At 40.0% G+C, this 22,433-nt stretch overlaps 2 protein-coding genes across 2 annotated transcripts in view; one reads left to right on the plus strand and one right to left on the minus strand.

Annotated features, from left to right (window-relative positions):
- Nucleotides 1–2,704: 2,704 nt before the first annotated feature.
- On the minus strand, nucleotides 2,705–12,154 carry LOC6037790 (secernin-2). Its single transcript, XM_001847615.2, is given in 6 exon segments — nucleotides 2,705–4,095; nucleotides 4,097–4,348; nucleotides 11,315–11,375; nucleotides 11,440–11,548; nucleotides 11,665–11,909; nucleotides 11,970–12,154. Coding segments are annotated over 5 exon segments (1,098 nt in total). The 5' UTR covers nucleotides 11,821–11,909; nucleotides 11,970–12,154; the 3' UTR covers nucleotides 2,705–3,575.
- A 6,131-nt stretch (nucleotides 12,155–18,285) lies between these two features.
- Nucleotides 18,286–22,433, plus strand: part of LOC6037784 (protein AF-10) — a 45,606-nt gene continuing 41,458 nt past the window's right edge. The window contains 1 exon segment of the mRNA XM_038258670.1: nucleotides 18,286–18,726. The gene's annotated coding sequence lies outside the window, so the exon portion shown is untranslated.

The raw sequence follows: 22,433 nt of genomic DNA on the forward strand, positions 1-22,433 counted from the left end.
TATTTTTTGATATGTTTTAGAAGACATAAAATGCCAACTTTTCAGAAATTTCAGGTTGTGCAAAAATCACTGACCGAGTTATAAATTTTTAATCAATACTGATTTTTCAAAAATCGAAATTTTGGTCGTAAAAATTTTCAACTTCATTTTCGATGTAAAATCAAATTTGCAATCAAAAAGTACTTACTAAAATTTTGATAAAGTGCACCGTTTTCAAGTTATAGCCATATTTAAGTGACTTTTTGAAAATAGTCGCAGTTTTCATTTTTAAATTAGTGCACATGTTTGCCCAGTTTTGAAAAATATTTTTGAAAAGCTGAGAAAATTCTCTATATTTTGCTTATTCGGACTATGTTGATACGACCTTTAGTTGCTGAGATATTGCAATGCAAAGGTTTAAAAACAGGAAAATTGATGTTTTCTAAGTTTCACCCAAACAACCCACCATTTTCTATCGTCAATATCTCAGCAACTAATGGTCCGATTTTCAATGTTAATATATGAAACATTTGTGAAATTTTCCGATCTCTTCGAAAAAATATTTTGGAATTTTCAAATCAAGACTAACATTTCACAAAGGCCAAACATTCAATATTACGCCCTTTTAAAATGTTAGTCTTGATTTGAAAATTCCAAAAATATTTTTTCGAAGAGATCGGAAAATTTCACAAATGTTTCATATATTAACATTGAAAATCGGACCATTAGTTGCTGAGATATTGACGATAGAAAATGGTGGGTTGTTTGGGTGAAACTTAGAAAACATCAATTTTCCTGTTTTTAAACCTTTGCATTGCAATATCTCAGCAACTAAAGGTCGTATCAACAAAGTCCAAATAAGCAAAATATAGAGAATTCTCAGCTTTTCAAAATATTTTTTCAAAACTGGGCAAACATGTGCACTAATTTAAAAATGAAAACTGCGACTATTTTCAAAAAGTCACTTAAATATGGCTATAACTTGAAAACGGTGCACTTTATCAAAATTTCAGTAAAGTTTTTGATTGCAAATTTGATTTTACATCGAAAATGAAGTTGAAAATTTTTACGATTTCGATTTTTAAAATCAGTATTGATTAAAATTCATAACTCGGTCAGTGATTTTGCACAACCTGAAATTTCTGAAAAGTTGGCATTTTATGCCTTCTAAAACATATCAAAAAAAAAAATTAAAAATAGTGTTTTTTTGTAAATCAAGTTTTAGTGATAAAGTTAAATAAAAAATCACCAAATTTTTTTACCGTGTATTATTTTTTCCAGTGTATCCATACCTACAACTTTGCCGAAGAACCAAATCGATCAAAAATTCCTTCAAAAGAAACAGATTTTGAATTTTCATACATCATTTTTGTATGGACAGCTGCCGAATTTGTATGGAAAATTATATGGACAAACTAATGATGCAAAATGGCTTCTTTGGGCATACCGAAGGCACCAAAAAAGTTTCAGTCGGATTAAAAAATACAAAAAAAATCGAATGACCGAAATCCTAGAGAACTGCTCTATTACTTAAATTAAGAATTTTCAAAATGTTAAAATTGTATTTTGTTTAGTTATGTTATAAAATAAAATAAACATTTAACGGAGCACATCAGCCAGAGCTTTTGCACCCAGGTTTTGTTTACAGACATTTTAGTATCTTCAAAACAACGAGAACTATCGATATTATTTTTTATTCATCCCCTAAGATACTATTTCCATAAAGATTTAACAACAAAATTTGTCAATTTTGGAATAAGACTGGTTGCTGTCCCTTATACATTGTTATGGAACACCTGGAATGTTGTAGTCCATCCGAAACTTCCGGGAATTTTGTGCAATAGGCATAACAAAGAAAGAAATCGAAACTTCAAGATTTTGACAACGGTTCCTAACCAGACTGCTTCAGTGGTTGACTACAGTGCATTATTGCTACAACTTATTGGGATGGTCTGGGTCATCCAAGGACTCCCTGGAGATTAGATCTGTGGGTCTGCCACCTTAACAGCATCCTTGCTGTTCTTTTTTATAAACATAATTTTGGAATTTAAAATCAAGTTTATCATTTGAATATGCCCAAAATAAGTGTCCCTTTCTAAAGTTTAATCTTTATTGTTATAATTCGAAATTATTTTTATGTCTAAAAGATGTATGATATGTGATTGATAAATTGATACATTTAAAATTTGATAAATTGATAAATTAAGTCAAATTGATTCTTATTTACGGGAATTGCATTAAAAAAATCACATTGAAGCATTTTACAAGTTGCAACAGCAAACATCCTTTCCTTCAACTTCTAGGAAGATCCAAACCCTAAAACGCGCACACTTTTCACCGATAAAAACCCACAACAAAGTGTCGCATCGCACACGCCGGTTCTTTTATTTTTGTATCTTTGTTGTATGGATGCACCCCTTTAACCCCACCCACGCGCCCAATCTGCTTTGCCTTCGGCGAAAACCCGACCTCCATCAATCCGCGGCGGGGAGGCACCACACGCAGCGACGTAAACAAATTGCCGATCAGCCGGTAATAAAAATTAAGTTACACACACGTGCATTACGTTTTTTTTTTTTTGCAATTAAAGGTGGAGGAACTTAATGAGCTCATTTGCGATCGGTTTTGCGGCGGTTTTGCGGCAATTATCACCAACTTTAAACTCTCATCATGGTCATTTCTTTCACAGTTCATCAAAAATGAGAGTAAGGCGAAAGTCAGCGAGTTGTTTTTTTTTTGTAGTTCAATTTATTGTGTTGTTGTTTCGCATGCATCGATAGAATAATTCCAGTATTGTTTTTTGGTTTGTTTCAATAGAGAGAAATGGATACACGTGGCATATTATTACTGTAGATGCAATTAGTTGCTGTCTCCTGCGAGAGCGCGCGCGAGCACAAAACGTTTTTAATTGTCAATTTCTATTGTAAAAACTACAGTTTGTTTTAAAGAAAGAAGCCATTCTAGGATACGGTCACGGAAATTTCGACCACTGGCCAAATCACAAAAAAAAACACAGAGAAAACTTCTCGTTTGGCAAAGCTTTTTAAATAAATAAATATTGACAGACAAATACACAGTTACTTACTGAGATCTCGTACGTACACATTGAAAATCTATGAAAAAATCTCTTTGAAATCTACTCGATTGTGTGTTAAATCTACTTGTCTATGATAGTAACACAAATGCTTTCGTTTGGGAATACACCTGAACACAGCGTAAGCTCACTCGCAAAATAAAAATGCAATACAATATCGTTATTATCAATGTGTAGAAAATACTTGTTCGCTAAGTTGGTTTGCAAAAGAATGCTCGTTTCTAGGCTAATAGTAATTATTATGTTGAATATTTTCCGTCGTTCGTACTGTTTTCGTTCATTCTCACACCAGTCAGATCTGCATTTAGTGGCCTTTGTTAACCTACAACACGGTTCGTTCGCTATCAATTTGGTATATTTAATAATACAAAATACTAAAAAAAATCAAGCAAGTCTTATTAGTTAAGGAATGTCGTAAAAGTACGGTTACAGTTTATGTGTGTGTGTTGGTGCTATTAGATAGCGTCTGATTCGCTGTTGGTATGTTTAGTTTGCCGACCCTTTAACGGTAGAACTTGACCTCGGCCTCGACGCAATCCTTCATCAGTTCGTCCAGCTCCTGGTTCGGCTCGCCCGAGTGCTCGCTAATGAACCGATTGACCTCGTCCACGCAGGTGCCCTCGAGCGATCGCAGCAAATCACCGACCGCCTCCCACTTACGATTCCCATGCAACTTGTGCAGCAACGTTTGGCTTTCGCCCTCGGGCGCTTTGGTCAGCGGAGAAATCTTCGCTCCCGGCGTAAACACAAACGGCTTAAACACCGACTCCAACGGATCAGGCGTCGCCGTGAACCAGTGGCAGGACAAACCGCCCCCACCCGAAAGCACCGACACGTGGCTGGACAGTGCCTTCTGGTCGGCACCGGCCGCACGCAAACTCTCGAAGATCTGCGCCAACCCGTACGAACCCTCCGCAGCCGGTTCACTTCCCGGCCACGACCGCGTCGCGTCCAGCCCAAACACGCCACCAAAGTTCAGCTCGCCCGATCCGTCCCAAAGCCCACCGCTCTTCAACTTCCCCCAAGTCATCCGAGCTGCGGTCGATTTGCGCGCCCACCGACAAACCCGGTTTGAGCGCCAAACTGCTGGAAGTCTCCTTGTGGGCGGCCCAAAGTGAGCCCACAATGTTGAGCAGCCACACTTCGGAGCCATCGCAGATTACGAACGCCGCCTTGGGAGCGTCCTTCGATTCACCGTCAGGGCCGGCACCGGCCGACAGCGAGGTCAGCACGTCGACGGCTTCCGCTGCGCTCGATGCGCGCTCCAGGCCCAATCTGGAACGAAAAAAGTGGAGGTGGTTGTGTTATAGATATGTGAAGAACCACAATCTCATATGTACATTTTGACACAATTTAGTTCAAGTTTACACCCCGTGCCGGGTTTACAGCCCAGTCAAATCAATCCGAATCCTGAAACGGAATCTAATTAGAATCGTATACAAATTCCGTTTCAAACGCAACAACCGGTTCGAACACGGAACCGGTTGTTGCGTTTGAAACGGAATTTGTATGCGATTCTAATTAGATTCCGTTTCAGAATTCGGATTGATTTGACTGGGAGCGAGGTCCGATCGTGCGAATAAGAATTCCAGCACTGTAATTTTTGTTGATGAAGAATAGGCCAGAAAGACAGAAAAAGTAAGTATTTTTTAACGGAATCATCAAACTTAAGAGTGTTACAATATTTATTAGAGCATTGTTTTGAAGGCTATAGTGATCACATGGGCGCCAACATACCATCAATATTAAACTACAGTAGTTGTTCGGTAACTGGGCGTTGTTTAACTGGGCTGCTTTTTAACTGGGCGCTCGATAACTGGGCCGTAGCCCAGTTAAAAAGCAGACAAACGTCAAAAAACCAAAACAAACCGAAATCACCGAGGGGTTAATGGATGCAAAAATCATGGTCAACAATTAAAAACTTTTTTCAAACTTTTATGTTATTTTAAGTCACAATTAAAGAAATATGAAAAGTAATCATTGTAAATAAATTTTAGTTTTGTTTATTTTTATATTTCATCAAATAAATATTATGCATCGGTAGTCCCCTCGTTATTTTTCGTCCAGCCCAGTTAGCGAACAGCATTCGATGACTGGGCTACGTTCTCAGCCCAGTTACCGAACAACTACTGTAATTCGCAATTCGCAATTTTCAGTGTAAGAACGGGTCTTGACCGTTCTTATGCACCAGGTTCCCGATGAACACGCACTGCCCTTACACCTACATCTCACCCTCGCACTGAGTCAGTACGAGCAACACGCTAGAACACGCTTTGAGTGTTCGTGCCAGGTATTCGCACCTGTTCCGGTTACGCCTTTGAACTCGTTCCGGAGGTGGTACATTGCGTAGGGTTTGATGCAAGTATAAGCGCCTAACCATTTATAGTGTTCCTATCAACATTTATTTAAGCGAAAAATGAATTTATTTATAGTTTGAATTCATGTTATAAAAGTTTATAAAAAGTACAATAGTAATATTTGTGTTAATCCTTTAACCATTCCATAATTTGTGTAAGGGCTCAAAACTCACTTGTTTGAAAAAAGCGTGAAGATTGAAAACAATAGACAGTGAAAGAGAATTTATTTTATAAAAATAAAGAATCAATAGTAAGAGAATGATGAGCGGATGTATTAGATGTAAAATTAGACAATAATTAATAAATAGAGATAAAAAAAAACAAGCTTATATTATAGTAATGATAATTTATAGGACAGATAAAGAATTATTCAAATAAATAAATTCGCAATAAAATCAAAAAAAGATTGGGCAAATGATAAAAAGACTTGATATTACTAGTACACTAAGGAAAAGTATATTTTTAAGGAAAAACAAAGCTTGTTACAGCAGTATCAATTGTTGAAAAAGAGTGGAAAAGCTTTGAGAGAAAAGAGAATCAAATGTTAGTAAAATCAAGATCAAATGATGGATATTAAATAGAAGAATCAGTGAAGAAGTGACAATCAGTAGAGCAAAATAAAAATAGGAGATAGGTGGTAGCTGAGAATGAAGAGAAGAGAAACCCCGTTCTGCGATGTTTTAGGTACATCCACAGCAGTTGACTCAACATACTGCGAATTAAAACAATACCGTCTACAATCACAAATTACTTCCCGTTCCCGCATTGTCGCACCTTTTAGCCGTCTCGATTCTGACCGGTGGTGGTCAAAGGTTTACAAGTCGTTTCCACAGGCCATAAGGCTATGTGTTAGAATTTCACGACTAGCTTCGAGCGGCAGTATAAAGATACTAATTTATGTAGCAGATGTGAAAATAAAAACAGAAAATAAATAGAGGTAAAAAAATAAGCTTATTTTGTATAAGGGACAACTTATAGAGCATATGAAAAAATATACAAATAGATAAATTAAGAAAAGGCAAATGATAAACTGAATTGACATTGATAAAGGAATAAAGGGAAAACTGACAGTTTGTTACATCAGCAATAATTAATAAAAAAAAGAGTGGAAAAACATTAAAAGTTAAAAGAATCAAGAGTTAATAAAATCGAACCAAATTGTGGACAGTAAACAGAAGAATCAGTGAATAAGTTTAAATCAGTTGAGCAAAATAAAAACAGAAGATAAATGATAGATAAAAAGGGAAAGAAGAGAAACCCCGTTCTGGAATGTTTCAGATACATCCACAGCAGTTGACTCAACAAACTGCAAATCAAAACAATACCGTCTACAATCACAAATTACTTCCCTTTCCCACATTGTCGCGCCCTTTTTTTCAGCCGTCTGGACTCTGACCCACGATGGCCAAAAGTTTACAAGCCGATTCCACAGGCCACCAACATAAGTAAGTTACAATGAGTTCATTAAGGTACATAACAGAGTTTTGGAGTTCCTTTCAGCGTGTGTGCTTTATTACTCATTTCTATTGATAGGGTTTAAATCTTCAATCTTTCTGACTTATCGGCAGGTCATTTGAAAACTTACTAACTTTACTTTATCGGCAACAGGCTACCCACCCAACGCTGAATATTTCCAAGAATGCTCGATACTGGGCCGCTCGTCTTAAGTTCCCGCTCCCCCGACATTCTGGCTACATGTCCAGCCCACTTCAGCCCAGTTAGCAGTCTTGGTACAACTGGAAGTCCATGCGCCTGCGCCACCTCCTACTACCTTGCCACCGAAGATAGAACGCAGGATTCTCCGCTCGAAGACCCCAAGTTTCTGGTCAGCCTCCTATAGCGTCCACGATTCGTGACCGTAAAGAGCCACAGGGAGTATCAAGGTCCTGTACAGTGTAATTTCCGTAGGCGTCCTTAGGCTGCGGGACCTGAGCTGGCTACGAAGACCGTAGAAGGCATTGTTTGCAGCACTAATCCGCCATTTCACTCGCAGCTCACATCGTTTTCGCACGTCACAAGCGTACCAAGATATACAAATTCATCCACCACTTCGTAATTTTCCCCCTCTATTTCCACCTCCGAAACACCTTCACCTGCACATGATAGATCCGGACATTATTTTCATCAAAATATCTGAGATCTGGCTTCAACTACATATAATAAACACTAAAGTGCTTATAACTTTTAATAGAGTTGTCATATCTCCAATATTTTGGCTCGTTGGAAAGGTTTTTTAAATAAATAAATTTTTAGCATAACTTTTGAATTACTTTAGTGAGGGTTTCCAAGGTTATCGCATTCTTTCGAACATGAGCAGTTCGTTTTTTTTTTTTAATTTCAGACAAAAAAGATAACTTAATTTTGTGCATTTTTGGAGTCATAAATCTAAACCTTGAAAAAATAATCGTGAATCAGATGGTATATTTCATCCTTGAATTTTTATTTTAACATTTTAGGTTCTTTTTGACAAAGAACTTTGTCTTAGGGCTCTATACAAGGGTAGCAATCCAGATTTTTCGCGAAGCGAAATGTAACGCGTGGAAGCAAATTTTCGAAAAAAGTGCAAGATTTCAAACGATTGTATCTTTTTTCCCCTCTCGACCAATTTGAACGTTTTACCCACCAAACGAAAGGGGAAGACTTACTTAATGATCTTAAAACATGTTAATTACAGTACTTATTTATTTAAGTACTTAAAAGTTAACATAAAACTACTAAAGAATAGCGAACGCTGATTGGTCAAGCGCAACCTTTCCCGAACACATTAATCAGATTCAAGTATCTAGCACTTAGCAAATTTTGCCTTGCCTCCTCCTTCCGTGGAACTGTCACGCGAGAATGTAGCACCATGGTTGCAACATGCCGTGCGATACTATTTAAGTTAGCACTTAGCCTCAGACAAATTCAGTGCCTACCGAGGTTTCATCCGAAGCGGACCTCGCGTTGGTTGTTTAAATGCTCACACATACATAATTTTCGGATCGTCGACGAGCCAACAAAACTCGGCTCGGTCGGTCCTGAAAAGTCATTCTATTGCTGGACGTCGACGAGAACACATCAGAAGCAGATGGCCTGGTGGCCCGGTAGCAGACGGCCTGGAGGTCTGGGAGCAGATGGCTTGGAGGCAAGGACCAGCTAAGACATGGTAGTCGCGGGAGTCGATCATTGAACTGGCCACCACCTGGACTGGAGGCCGGAGGCCCCAGGGATGTTCCGATGGGGACATTTTCCAGACCGTAAGAGTTGGGGCAATATGGGTATCAAACTTTATGGTTTTTGCTACTGGACATGAAATTTGACATTTCGGCAGTAGTGGCCACAATCCGGAGTGGCCGGAAGCCCCGCGGATGTTCCGATGGGGGGACATTTGTCGGACCGTAAGAGTTGGGGCAATATGGGTATCAAACTTTATGGTTTTTGATACTGACATGAAATTTGCCATTTCGGCAGTAGTGGCCATAAACCGGAGTGGCCGGAGGCCCCGGGATGTTCCGATGGGGACATTTGCCGAACCATCAGAGTAGGGCAATATGGGTATCAAACATTATGGTATTTGATACTGGATATGAAATTTGACATTTCGGCAGTAGTGGCCACAATCCGGAGGCCGGAGGCCCTCGGATGTTCCGATGGGGGACATTTTCCGGACCGTAAGAGTTGGGGCAATATGGGTGTCAAACTTTATGGTTTTGATACTGGATATGAAATTTGACATTTCGGCAGTAGTGGTCACAATCTGGAGTGGCCGGAGGCCCGGGATGTTCCGATGGGGACATTTGCCGAACCATAAGAGTAGGAGCAATATGGGTGTCAAACTTTATGGTTTTTAAACTGGATATGAAATTTGACATTTCGGCAGTAGTGGCCACAATCCGGAGTGGCCGGAGGCCCCGGGATGTTCCGATGGGGACATTTGCCGGACTATAAGAGTTGGGGTAATATGGGTATCAAACCTTATGGTTTTTGATACTGGACATGAAATTTGACATTTCGGCAGTAGTGGCCCAATCCGGAGTGGCCGGAGGCCCCGAGGATGTTCTGATGGGAGGACATATGCCGAACCATAAGAGTAGGGGCAATATGGGTATCAAACTTTATGGTTTTTGATACTGAATATGTAATTTGCCATTTCGGCAGTAGTGGCCATAAACCGGAGTGGCCGGAGGCCCCGGGGATGTTCCGATGGGGGGACATTTGCCGAACCATCAGAGTAGGGGCAATATGGGTATCAAACATTATGGTTTTTGATACTGGATATGAAATTTGACATTTCGGCAGTAGTGCCCACAATCCGGAGTGGCCGGAGGCCCCGCGGATGTTCCGATTGGGGGACATTTTCCAGACCGTAAGAGTTGGGGCAATATGGGTATCAAACTATATGGTTTTTGATACTGAATGTGAAATTTGACATTTCGGCAGTAGTGGTCACAATCCGGAGTGGCCGGAGGCCCCGGGGATGTTCCGATGGGGGGACATTTGGCGGACTATAAGAGTTGGGGTAATATGGGTATCAAACATTATGGTTTTTGATACTGGACATGAAATTTGACATTTCGGCAGTAGTGGCCACAATCCGGAGTGCCGGAGGCCCCGGGGATGTTCCGATGGGGGGGACATTTTCAAGACCGTAAGAGTTGGGGCAATATGGGTATCAAACTTTATGGTTTTTGATACTGGACATGAAATTTGACATTTCGGCAGTAGTGGCCACAATCCGGAGTGGCCGGAGGCCCCGGGGATGTTCCGATGGGGGGACATTTGCCGGACCGTAAGAGTTGGGACAATATGGGTATCAAACTTTATGGTTTTTGATATTGACATGAAATTTGACATTTCGGCAGTAGTGGCCACAATCCGGAGTGGCCGGAGGCCCCGCGGATGTTCCGATGGGAGGACATATGCCGAACCATAAGAGTAGGGCAATATGGGTATCAAACTTTATGGTTTTTGATACTGGATATGAAATTTGACATTTCGGCAGTAGTGGCCACAATCAGGAGTGGCCGGAGGCCGGGGATGTTCCGAGGGGCGGGGGACATTTGCCGAACCATAAAAGTAGGGCAATATGGGTATCAAACTTATGATTTTTGATACTGGATATGAAATTTGACATTTCAGCAGCAGTGGCCACAAACCGAAGTGGCCGGAGGCCCCGGGGATGTTCCGATGGGAGGACATTTGCCGAACCATAAGAGTTGAGGCAATATGGGTATCAAACTTTATGATTTTGATACTAGATATGAAATTTGACATTTCAGCAGAAGTGGCCACAATCCGAAGAGGCCGGAGGCCACGGTGATGTTCCGATGGGGGGACATTTGCCGAACCATAAGAGTAGGGGCAAAATGGGTATCAATTTTTATGGTAATTATGAATCTAGTGAATCTTGGGAAATTTGGACCAGACAATGTAATCGAAAATTTCAACAACCATCTTGCAAAGTTCTTTGTCATACTGGTCATGTGTAACATAACCACCTGCACCTTTTTATTCTAAATAAATTGAATTTATCTTTAATTTTATGAATCTTAAAATGAAAAAAAAATGGAAGTTTCAAAAATGTGTATATTTGTGCTGTTTTTTTAATTTCTTATTTTTTACCGGCTGGAATTTATAAACTTTAAAATGTTTAAATTTTGCAATTCTCAAATTTTCAAAGGTATTTACGCTTTACGGACAAAGTTCTTTGTCAAAAGTATAATTGCTCTATTTTTTCACAGTAAAATCAAAGTTGTTATGCCGTGACACAACCGGAATAGTTTTATTGTCAGTTTAGTCCATATCGAGAGGTAGTCAAAATGAGTGACAGGTTTGGGTTTGGGTATAGACTTCAACATTTTCCTTCAAAATTTTATACGCTTCTCAAGTAACTAATAGCACTCACCTCACTAAGTCGGTTGCGTTAAGCTTGCCATCGACGGGATGTCCCTCGCTGAACGTTAAACCTGTTAAAAATTTAACATTTTAACCAATGTATCAGTATAACTTATCATGGCTCTAACTCATTACCTATGCATACGCCCTTTTCGTTGGAACCACTTTCGGCACCCCAGACTCCGGCCGGTTTGCTCAAAATCACAGAAAACGTCGCTGCCGCGTCCACCTCGGCTGAGTCACACTGATGACGATGAAGAGTTGCATTGAACGAGAAGAGATGAAAAATGGAAAGCGAAACAGAAAAAAAATCAATCACTACTGCAGCAGCAGACACGATAAACCAAGAAAAATCCTTACTTTCACTGGTCCACTGGCCTCGGATGCTGGATAGAAGTGAACCTCGCTAACGTCGGAGCCCTGACCGGCGAGTCCGTTCCGGCCGTAAATGACGGTCTGCGCCGTGGCGGTCAATGGAGCAAGGACGACGAAGGCTTCCCCACAGATTCCAGACATTTCCGAAACTAAAAACTTCTTTCTCTGTTGCTGCACACTATCCAAATCGATAATGAAGTGAAAGTTGGCCCACTGGGAGATGGAGAGATCTGGAAGAAAAGCAGGAAGTTTTCATCGGCTCATGCATCCGCTCAACAAACCATTCAAACCTTATCACAAATCTCTAATCACGGAACTGGCTCACAAACTTTTAAACTTTTTCACTGCACGCACCAAAATGATCTTTTTCTGAATGCACTTTTCCTTGCGTAAATTTGTACGTGCGTGGAAGAGGGATGAGCCAGCCAGCCTGCAGAGTGAGATTTTTGCTCAATGAATGACAGCCAGACAGACAGAAAAATCATTCATAAAGTGACGTTTCATATAAGCGGAACTGAGTGCACCGGTCACTCACCTCGAGTGAGTGGCTGAGTGGTGTTTAGGGGTCGCAGAGGTGAAACGGGTCTTGTTGAAATAAAAATTGAGATAAAGATTTTTATTTAGAAAACGACTCAAGTAATGAGTTTTCGGCTAGGTTTCCAAGAGGGGGCGTTCTTTTATTACGTAACGCAAAAGCGAGATCCGATCTTGATGTGAGGGACGCGTATAAGATTAGCTCGCGGAATGGTTTCGATGTTCTCTGCTTCTCCCGAGGCTTCTCCTCTTCTTTTAACTTCAGCGGTGTTATGATCGGCTTAAAGTTTCCTCCGGAAAACTTCAGGAGTCCACCAAAGTAGTCGAACTGATTGATCTTCAGAACTCCTTACATCCTTTCACGTTTTATGCACATTCCTAGGTCCGTCATCTTAAACTCCTCTTAAGTCCTCAGCCACAAGTCGCTATTCTACACTCAGCCGCATTTTGCGCTCGTCCACTATTCGCTATCTTCTGTGAAACGATGCGGCATAAGGTCGTTCATTGTTGCAGTTAACCAAACGAAATGTACAGCCGTTTCAGAGATAAATGCCACACGACAACCCTTAATTTCTTCCCAAAGTGCTATACAAATTTCGCCAGAACTTCCTGGCTTTTGAACTTTAACGTCATACCAGCGGTTCCCGAATTGGGGACAATCCAGAACTTTCTGCAGCAGCAAGTCAAACTGGACCTGTCGTGCAGGCGCCTGCAGGTGAACGTGTCGAGGGACCAGGTCATCATCGAGACAACAACGCCAGAAGAAGTGGTTCCTGATTCCGATCGACGTGGAGGATGGTGCAATCGAGGTTAAAGTCCACGATTTGCCACCTAGAATGCCAAATCATCTCATCGAGGATCAACTACAACAACACGAGGAGATAATTTCTATCCACAATGAGGTATGGCACGACCTTGGGCACGACTTCTTCCCCGGCATCCCAAACGGGGTTAGGGTCGTGCGAGTGAAAGTTAAAAAGCTGATTCCCTCATTTGTATGGGATTTTTCAGTTCAAGTATGATTACAAACTTTCGTGTAATCATACTTGAACTGAAAAATTCCATACAAGTGTGTAAAAGTGAACTGAACAGTGTGTAATGTTGATTATCAGTGATCGTTTTAAGATAAGGCTAGTACGGAGTTCGGAAGGACTGGGGTCAAGAAACAGCTCTACGAACAGCAGAACAAAGGAGAGGGAGTGATTTCTCGGGGCATTTCTTCACCCTCTCTGGTTTGCTCTCGCCGCCGCTGCTGCCCTTTTGATTTTTCTTGACCGATTCCTTCCGAAGTGCATAAAAAGCTATAAGCGGTATACGCACTTCGGAAGGAACCGGTCAAGAAAAAAAATCAAATGGGCAGCAGCAGCAGCGCGTAAAGCTTTTCTTGACCCCTTCCTTCCGATCTGCATACTAGCCTATAGACACGAAGACAAAGAGCAACACCATACACCGCAACAGCAACGAAAATGAAAATCCACTTCAAATAACGAACGAGTCATGCTTTGTTTATGCATATACAAAAACTGCTACAACTTGCTGGAAAAGAAGAAGAAGAGGAAAGGATTTAACCTGGCCCAAAATTGTGAAAACAAGAAGCCAAATAAACAATTTTAAGCAAAAAAACTCCTCGGCCAACTGATTTTTAATTTACTGGTATCAATGTACAAATATAGGGGAACAGCATCTAATTCCAGCGTGCCTCTAATGTTGGCAGGTCAGAACTTTGACATTCAATTAAAGCTCATTAAAAGCGATTTCAACAGAAATCGAGTGATAAATAGCTCAATAAGAAGTGAGCAAGCAAGTTTCTATCAAAAGTTTAGCAAAACTAGTTGTTTAAATAGTGAAAATCAGCAAATTGGATGGAGTTAGGAGCGAGTGCTTAACCTGCCAAAGATACGAGAATTTCCCCTAATTACATTTTTTTTACAACTATGCAAAAAGATTACAATTTTCAGAACAAATTAAAGTGTAAACTATGCAATAAACTGTAATCGTTTTATTTTGACTAGAAGAAAAAAAACTAACAGACAACGCAGGTTGATTGTTTGTTTATTTGATCATTTTTTTGACAAAGAACTTTGTCTTAGGGCTCTATACAAGGGTAGCAATCCAGATTTTTCGCGAAGCGAAATGTAACGCGTGGAAGCAAATTTTCGAAAAAAGTGCAAGATTTCAAACGATTGTATCTTTTTTCCCTCTCGACCAATTTGAACGTTTTACCCACCAAACGAAAGGGGAAGACTTACTTAATGATCTTAAAACATGTTAATTACAGTACTTATTTATTTAAGTACTTAAAAGTTAACATAAAACTACTAAAGAATAGCGAACGCTGATTGGTCAAGCGCAACCTTTCCCGAACACATTAATCAGATTCAAGTATCTAGCACTTAGCAAATTTTGCCTTGCCTCCTCCTTCCGTGGAACTGTCACGCGAGAATGTAGCACCATGGTTGCAACATGCCGTGCGATACTATTTAAGTTAGCACTTAGCCTCAGACAAATTCAGTGCCTACCGAGGTTTCATCCGAAGCGGACCTCGCGTTGGTTGTTTAAATGCTCACACATACATAATTTTCGGATCGTCGACGAGCCAACAAAACTCGGCTCGGTCGGTCCTGAAAAGTCATTCTATTGCTGGACGTCGACGAGAACACATCAGAAGCAGATGGCCTGGTGGCCCGGTAGCAGACGGCCTGGAGGTCTGGGAGCAGATGGCTTGGAGGCAAGGACCAGCTAAGACATGGTAGTCGCGGGAGTCGATCATTGGAACTGGCCACCACCTGGACTGAGTGGCCGGAGGCCCCAGGGATGTTCCGATGGGGGGACATTTTCCAGACCGTAAGAGTTGGGGCAATATGGGTATCAAACTTTATGGTTTTTGCTACTGGACATGAAATTTGACATTTCGGCAGTAGTGGCCACAATCCGGAGTGGCCGGAAGCCCCGTGGATGTTCCGATGGGGGGACATTTGTCGGACCGTAAGAGTTGGGGCAATATGGGTATCAAACTTTATGGTTTTTGATACTGGACATGAAATTTGCCATTTCGGCAGTAGTGGCCATAAACCGGAGTACGGAGGCCCGGGGATGTTCCGATGGGGGACATTTGCCGAACCATCAGAGTAGGGCAATATGGGTATCAAACATTATGGTATTTGATACTGGATATGAAATTTGACATTTCGGCAGTAGTGGCCACAATCCGGAGTGGCCGGAGGCCCCTCGGATGTTCCGATGGGGGGACATTTTCCGGACCGTAAGAGTTGGGGCAATATGGGTGTCAAACTTTATGGTTTTTGATACTGGATATGAAATTTGACATTTCGGCAGTAGTGGTCACAATCTGGAGTGGCCGGAGGCCCCGGGGATGTTCCGATGGGGGGACATTTGCCGAACCATAAGAGTAGGAGCAATATGGGTGTCAAACTTTATGGTTTTTTAAACTGGATATGAAATTTGACATTTCGGCAGTAGTGGCCACAATCCGGAGTGGCCGGAGGCCCCGCGGATGTTCCGATGGGGGGACATTTGCCGGACTATAAGAGTTGGGGTAATATGGGTATCAAACCTTATGGTTTTTGATACTGGACATGAAATTTGACATTTCGGCAGTAGTGGCCACAATCCGGAGTGGCCGGAGGCCCCGAGGATGTTCTGATGGGAGGACATATGCCGAACCATAAGAGTAGGGTAATATGGGTATCAAACTTTATGGTTTTGATACTGAATATGTAATTTGCCATTTCGGCAGTAGTGGCCATAAACCGGAGTGGCCGGAGGCCCCGGGGATGTTCCGATGGGGGGACATTTGCCGAACCATCAGAGTAGGGGCAATATGGGTATCAAACATTATGGTTTTTGATACTGGATATGAAATTTGACATTTCGGCAGTAGTGCCCACAATCCGGAGTGGCCGGAGGCCCCGCGGATGTTCCGATTGGGGGACATTTTCCAGACCGTAAGAGTTGGGGCAATATGGGTATCAAACTATATGGTTTTTGATACTGAATGTGAAATTTGACATTTCGGCAGTAGTGGTCACAATCCGGAGTACGGAGGCCCCGGGGATGTTCCGATGGGGGGACATTTGGCGGACTATAAGAGTTGGGGTAATATGGGTATCAAACATTATGGTTTTTGATACTGGACATGAAATTTGACATTTCGGCAGTAGTGGCCACAATCCGGAGTGCCGGAGGCCCCGGGGATGTTCCGATGGGGGGGACATTTGCCGGACCGTAAGAGTTGGGACAATATGGGTATCAAACTTTATGGTTTTTGATATTGGACATGAAATTTGACATTTCGGCAGTAGTGGCCACAATCCGGAGTGGCCGGAGGCCCGCGGATGTTCCGATGGGAGGACATATGTCGAACCATAAGAGTAGGGGCAATATGGGTATCAAACTTTATGGTTTTTGATACTGGATATGAAATTTTACATTTCGGCAGTAGTGGCCACAATCAGGAGTGGCCGGAGGCCCGGGGATGTTCCGAGGGGCGGGGGGACATTTGCCGAACCATAAAAGTAGGGCAATATGGGTATCAAACTTTATGATTTTTGATACTGGATATGAAATTTGACATTTCAGCAGCAGTGGCCACAAACCGAAGTGGCCGGAGGCCCCGGGGATGTTCCGATGGGAGGACATTTGCCGAACCATAAGAGTTGAGGCAATATGGGTATCAAACTTTATGATTTTTGATACTAGATATGAAATTTGACATTTCAGCAGAAGTGGCCACAATCCGAAGAGGCCGGAGGCCACGGTGATGTTCCGATGGGGGGACATTTGCCGAACCATAAGAGTAGGGGCAAAATGGGTATCAATTTTTATGGTAATTATGAATCTAGTGAATCTTGGGAAATTTGGACCAGACAATGTAATCGAAAATTTCAACAACCATCTTGCAAAGTTCTTTGTCATACTGGTCATGTGTAACATAACCACCTGCACCTTTTTAAACACGAAAATCCACTATTCTAGGCTTCTTTTCGTTTAAATTACAATAAATAAATACAATTATAAAATATGAACAAATATTGAATAAAGTTCATGATTATCTGCGGCAGAAGACAAATTACTCTCAAAAATGTAAAGATCTCAAACAATTTAAAGTAATTTTTGAAAAACTTTTTTCAATTTCCAATCATTTTTTTAAATTGTTCTTGTGAAAAAGTGTACAAAAATCTCACTGAAACCAGCAAAAAACAAATATGGTTATCATTAATCAAAGAAACTGCAAGTTGCAAAGAATGTTTCAGATAATGATTTATGACATTGAATTTTATTGAACCCTCATTCCCCCTAGAATGGTCAAATTTCCCCCAGGGGGAATTCCTCACCGGTTGAGAAACACTGGTATACCCGTGGGTATACCGCAAGTATACCGCATTAATTTAATTTTTATTCATATTTTGATTCTTAGTCAAATTCTAAAGTTTTCTTTGAGAAGGTCCTACCCAGTTAACTCAATCCAATTCTGAAACGGAATCTATTTAGAATCGTATACAAATTCCGTTTCAAACGCAACAACCTGTTCCGTGTTCGAACCGGTTGTTGCGTTTGAACCGAAATTTGTGTACGATTCTAATTAGATTCCGTTTCAAAATTCGGATTGATTTGACTGGGTATAAGCTATTGTGTTTATATGTTTATGTTTTTTTTTAGAAAAATATATCAAATTGGCTTGATTTTTGAAATTTTATGCAAAATTTTATCATTGAAATAACCCACATTTAAATATCGTTGGCCCCCTCGAAAGTAACTCATTTCGTGAGTGCCCCACCATCGACCGGTCTATCACAAAAGATAAAATACCGCACTCCACGTCGTTGATACGGCCGTGCTGCAGGTTTATTTTCTGTTGGTTTGTTTTCCCTTTTGTTATGCAACAAAAATAAAGGATTTTTTGCTATTTTGACGGTTATTTTAATTTTCTGTATGGAATTCAATGTTAAAATATTTTTTATAACATTTTATCACAATTTTACCGCAATATTTAAAATTTCAGATGCGTTTCTTTTTTTCCCGCCCAGCACCTTCCCCTTGTCAAACTGGCATCCCTGGCCGGTGTCAGGCGGAGAAATAAAATGGAGAATTTCGTGTGAAAACAACATTAATCTCGCGTACGGGTTGTCAAAAGTTTGTGTACTTTCGCGACGCAAAACCGACCGAAAAGTGGTGCAAAGTGCTGCCGGAACCGGCCCAAACACGGTGGACATTACGCCGGGTGGAACCTGCCGCGCGGGAGTGGCTTTCGGGGCCGCCAAAAGGGGCTTTTTCTTCGGATTTTTCGGGACAGCAAGCCCATCACATCACCACATCCAGCAAAGGCAGAGCAGGCCAGGCTGAGACTGTACGCAAGGCAAGCTTGGATTTCGAGTGTGGAAGAAAGGGCGCGCGCGGTTTCTTGCGCCTTACGGCCGCGGACAATCGGGAACCGGAAACCGAGTTGAAACCGGGACGGTACGCAGAAAAGTCCTTTTGGGAGAAAGTGTAAAAGTGAGTTTTCGACGTTCCATTGAGTTATCCCTGCAGCGCTTGCTTTTTGTAGCTGTGTGTGTGTGTGTGTTTGTGTACGTGCGTGTGTGTGCGCGCAAGAAGAAGGTTCCGTCCTCCTCCGCCGCGGAGGGAAGATTGTCCACAGGCAGGGGAGGCCCCACGGAAAGGAGAAGACAGGAGAGAGTGAGCGAGAAGGTAACGGGATTAGAAAAACAATTTTGTGTCCCGCGTGTGTGTCTGTTTGTGTGTGATTGAGAGAAAGGGAGTGTTGTGGTGGGTGGAAGGGGGTGGTGGCGCAGAAGGGCAACGCAATGAAGACGCTCTACGCCGCACCGCTTTGGAAGAATCAATCCAGCCCAGCTCCAGAGGCAACGCGTGCTTTGATGGGTTGCCCCTTGCTGGGTGGGTGGGATAAGGTGAGGGTCAGAAGAGGGACGAGGAGAAGAAGAAGGAAGGTGGTGGCGCGTCAAGACGTTTCGCGGCACGCTGTGTGATGGGTTTTAGTGCGCGCGTGGAGATCGTCTTTCAGAGTTTGTAAACGATTTTGCTCTGATGTATGGGACGGCGATTGCTTGTTATCAAATTAGTAATAGGAATTATCGAAGTTTGAATAATCACAAATGTAAACATACAAGTTGTCGTAAAAATAGTGCAATACCTAATTACGCTAACTCTTAACCTTTGAAAAATATATCTGTTTTGAAATCATTCTTTAAATTGTAGATAGTGGTTTGATCGTAATCATAATAAAAAAAAATTGTCCCGTCCTCAAGGTTACGTTCTTAGATTTGTCGTCTGTTGCAATGTTTTTTAGCATAACTTGAGGTCTTATGGGGCCTCACGGCAGATCGAATGAGACCAAAACGGTCCAAATCGGTTCAATCACTCCCGAGCAGAGGCGCCGACTAGTCCAAAATGTTGGGGGGGCACGGTTGTTTTCCGAAATCGTTAGGTGAGAGTGGTGATTTGATGTTTAAGTTTATTGTATATCACAAATTTTACCAATTTGAATATTACGATGTGATACGAGTTTGTTTCATCCATTTTTTTTAAAGATAATATATTAAAACGTGATTGAGAATGTTTATTGGGGGAATTTTTTATATGTTTGGAAGGCGAATTCCTTCTAATTGGCATATTCTCACTTATTTTCCAGAAGTAACAGTCAATTATAAAATGATCAGGAATTTAAAATTCAACAACACAAATATTCTAAAAATGAAAACAAAAGTAAAAGCAAAAATTAGAACTTTAGAAATTGGAAAATACACATTAAAAAACAACATTTTTTCAAGTCTGCAATTAAGAAAAAAAATAACAGAAAAAATAAACATTCCAAAATTTAAAAAAAAGTTCAAAAAACTCTAGGGTTAAAGAAAACTCATGGCTTAAAAAATTTTTGAAATCAAAAGTAAAAGTCAGAAATTTAAAAAATCTGAAATTTGGAAATTACAAAAAAAAATCAATGTTTAAAAAAATCGAAAATTTAACATCAATTATTTTGTTAAGAATTTAAGAATTTAAGAATTTAAGAATTTAAGAATTTAAGAATTTAAGAATTTAAGAATTTAAGAATTTAAGAATTTAAGAATTTAAGAATTTAAGAATTTAAGAATTTAAGAATTTAAGAATTTAAGAATTTAAGAATTTAAGAATTTAAGAATTTAAGAATTTAAGAATTTAAGAATTTAAGAATTTAAGAATTTTAGAATTTTAGAATTTAAGAATTTAAGAATTTAAAAATTTAAGAATTTAAGAATTTAAGAATTTAAGAATTTAAGAATTTAAGAATTTAAGAATTTAAGAATTTAAGAATTTAAGAATTTAAGAATTTAAGAATTTAAGAATTTAAGAATTTAAGAATTTAAGAATTTAAGAATTTTAGAATTTTAGAATTTAAGAATTTAAGAATTTAAAAATTTAAGAATTTAAGAATTTAAGAATTTAAGAATTTAAGAATTTAAGAATTTAAGAATTTAAGAATTTAAGAATTTAAGAATTTAAGAATTTAAGAATTTAAGAATTTAAGAATTTAAGAATTTAAGAATTTAAGAATTTTAGAATTTAAGAATTTAAGAATTTAAGAATTTAAAAATTTAAGAATTTAAGAATTTAAGAATTTAAGAATTTAAGAATTTAAGAATTTAAGAATTTAAGAATTTAAGAATTTAAGAATTTAAGAATTTAAGAAATTAAGAATTTAAGAATTTAAGAATCTAAGAATTTAAGAATAAAAGAATAACAAAAAAGATACACAAACAGTTTTCAATAAAATCAAAAAAAGCATTATGACAATTTGATACGACCAAAAATTTGCAATTTTTTAAAATGAAATCAAGAAAAAAATTACCTAAAATTACTCAAAAAAATATCAAATTTATCATTATTTTTTTAACGTAAAGATGTCAAAAAATGACCGTTTTGAAAAGTGTTTCAGTTCATTTTCGCTAAATCCTCATCTACAATGGCAAAACGTAGAATGTTGCGTCTGAAAACTTGATGATTGTTTTGGCAAGAGTTTGCGTAAGTTTGCTCTTGTATACTAAGCTTGCTGGTTTTCCTACCTAGTTAGCATAAGACAGCGCAGTAGTATAGATGAAACGTTGTCGATTTAGAAAACAACAAATGTTTTTGAACTATTTTACAGATTCGCTTACAAGAATTCTATCCAATTCCAATTCAGTTTTAAATATTATTTTCAATTATTTCTGTGATTTTTTTTGTAATATTAAAAATAAGAATATTTGTCTTCCAAAATTTCTGGGGGGGGGCACAATGTATGGGCTGCCCCCCCTGCCCAATTTTAAGGGGGGCAAAAAGTACCGTGCCCCCCCAGAGTTGGCGCCCCTGCTCCCGAGATAATCGAGTGCATATTTTTAGGTGCACATACTTACATACACGCACGCACAGACATTTGTTCATTATTTGATGTGTACAGTCATCCCACATATTCGAAACGGTTTACAGATTGGCCGATGTTCCAAAAATCATAGACAATCGCAAATTGAACATAATGATTTGCTTTTACCTTCATGTGAAAGCTTTTCTTGTGATCTTTCGATTGATGTATTTTTTACATTATATATCATTTCTTTAAACAAAAACATCGACCCTTGAATTCCACAAATTCGGAACACTTTTTTCTTACGAATGTAAACAAACTTTGGATCTCTCCAGAAGTACAAATTTGTAACAAAATAATGACTTCACACACTGCAACCAGTGAATCTAAAGCTTAGTGATGTTTTATGAATGATCTGATAACTTTTTTTGTGAAAATATCAGTTAAATTCACTGCCGTTCTAAGCATAATTGTCCTATCACCTCTGTTCCGGTGATTTAAAGCCACTCTCCGGTCTGGCGATTTGGCAACCCTGCACATGTTGACAGGTCGCGCGCAGTAGACAAATCACGTGTATTATTGTTGTTCACGACTCGAAAGGAACGGACGCAAATAAAACAGTAGTTTAGTTGGTAAACACGGTCGTCTTTCTTTCCTCCGGGATCTCTCGCGTTCCGTCGGCCCAGTCCAAGGTCCAAACATTGGTCCTTCGTCGCCGGATGGGTTTCGCGAACCGGTCAGCATGGACAAGCTGGAACACCTTCGAAAGGTGTGCTTGGTCCGCGTGAGTGGGGAGCTGGTGGCAGCCGGGAAACTCGCTGTACGGAAGGCGTCCTTCAGCGAGGCAACGGAACGGCTCGAACGG

Source organism: Culex quinquefasciatus, chromosome 3 (assembly GCF_015732765.1).
Source record: "Culex quinquefasciatus strain JHB chromosome 3, VPISU_Cqui_1.0_pri_paternal, whole genome shotgun sequence".
Taxonomy (NCBI): domain Eukaryota; kingdom Metazoa; phylum Arthropoda; class Insecta; order Diptera; family Culicidae; genus Culex; species Culex quinquefasciatus.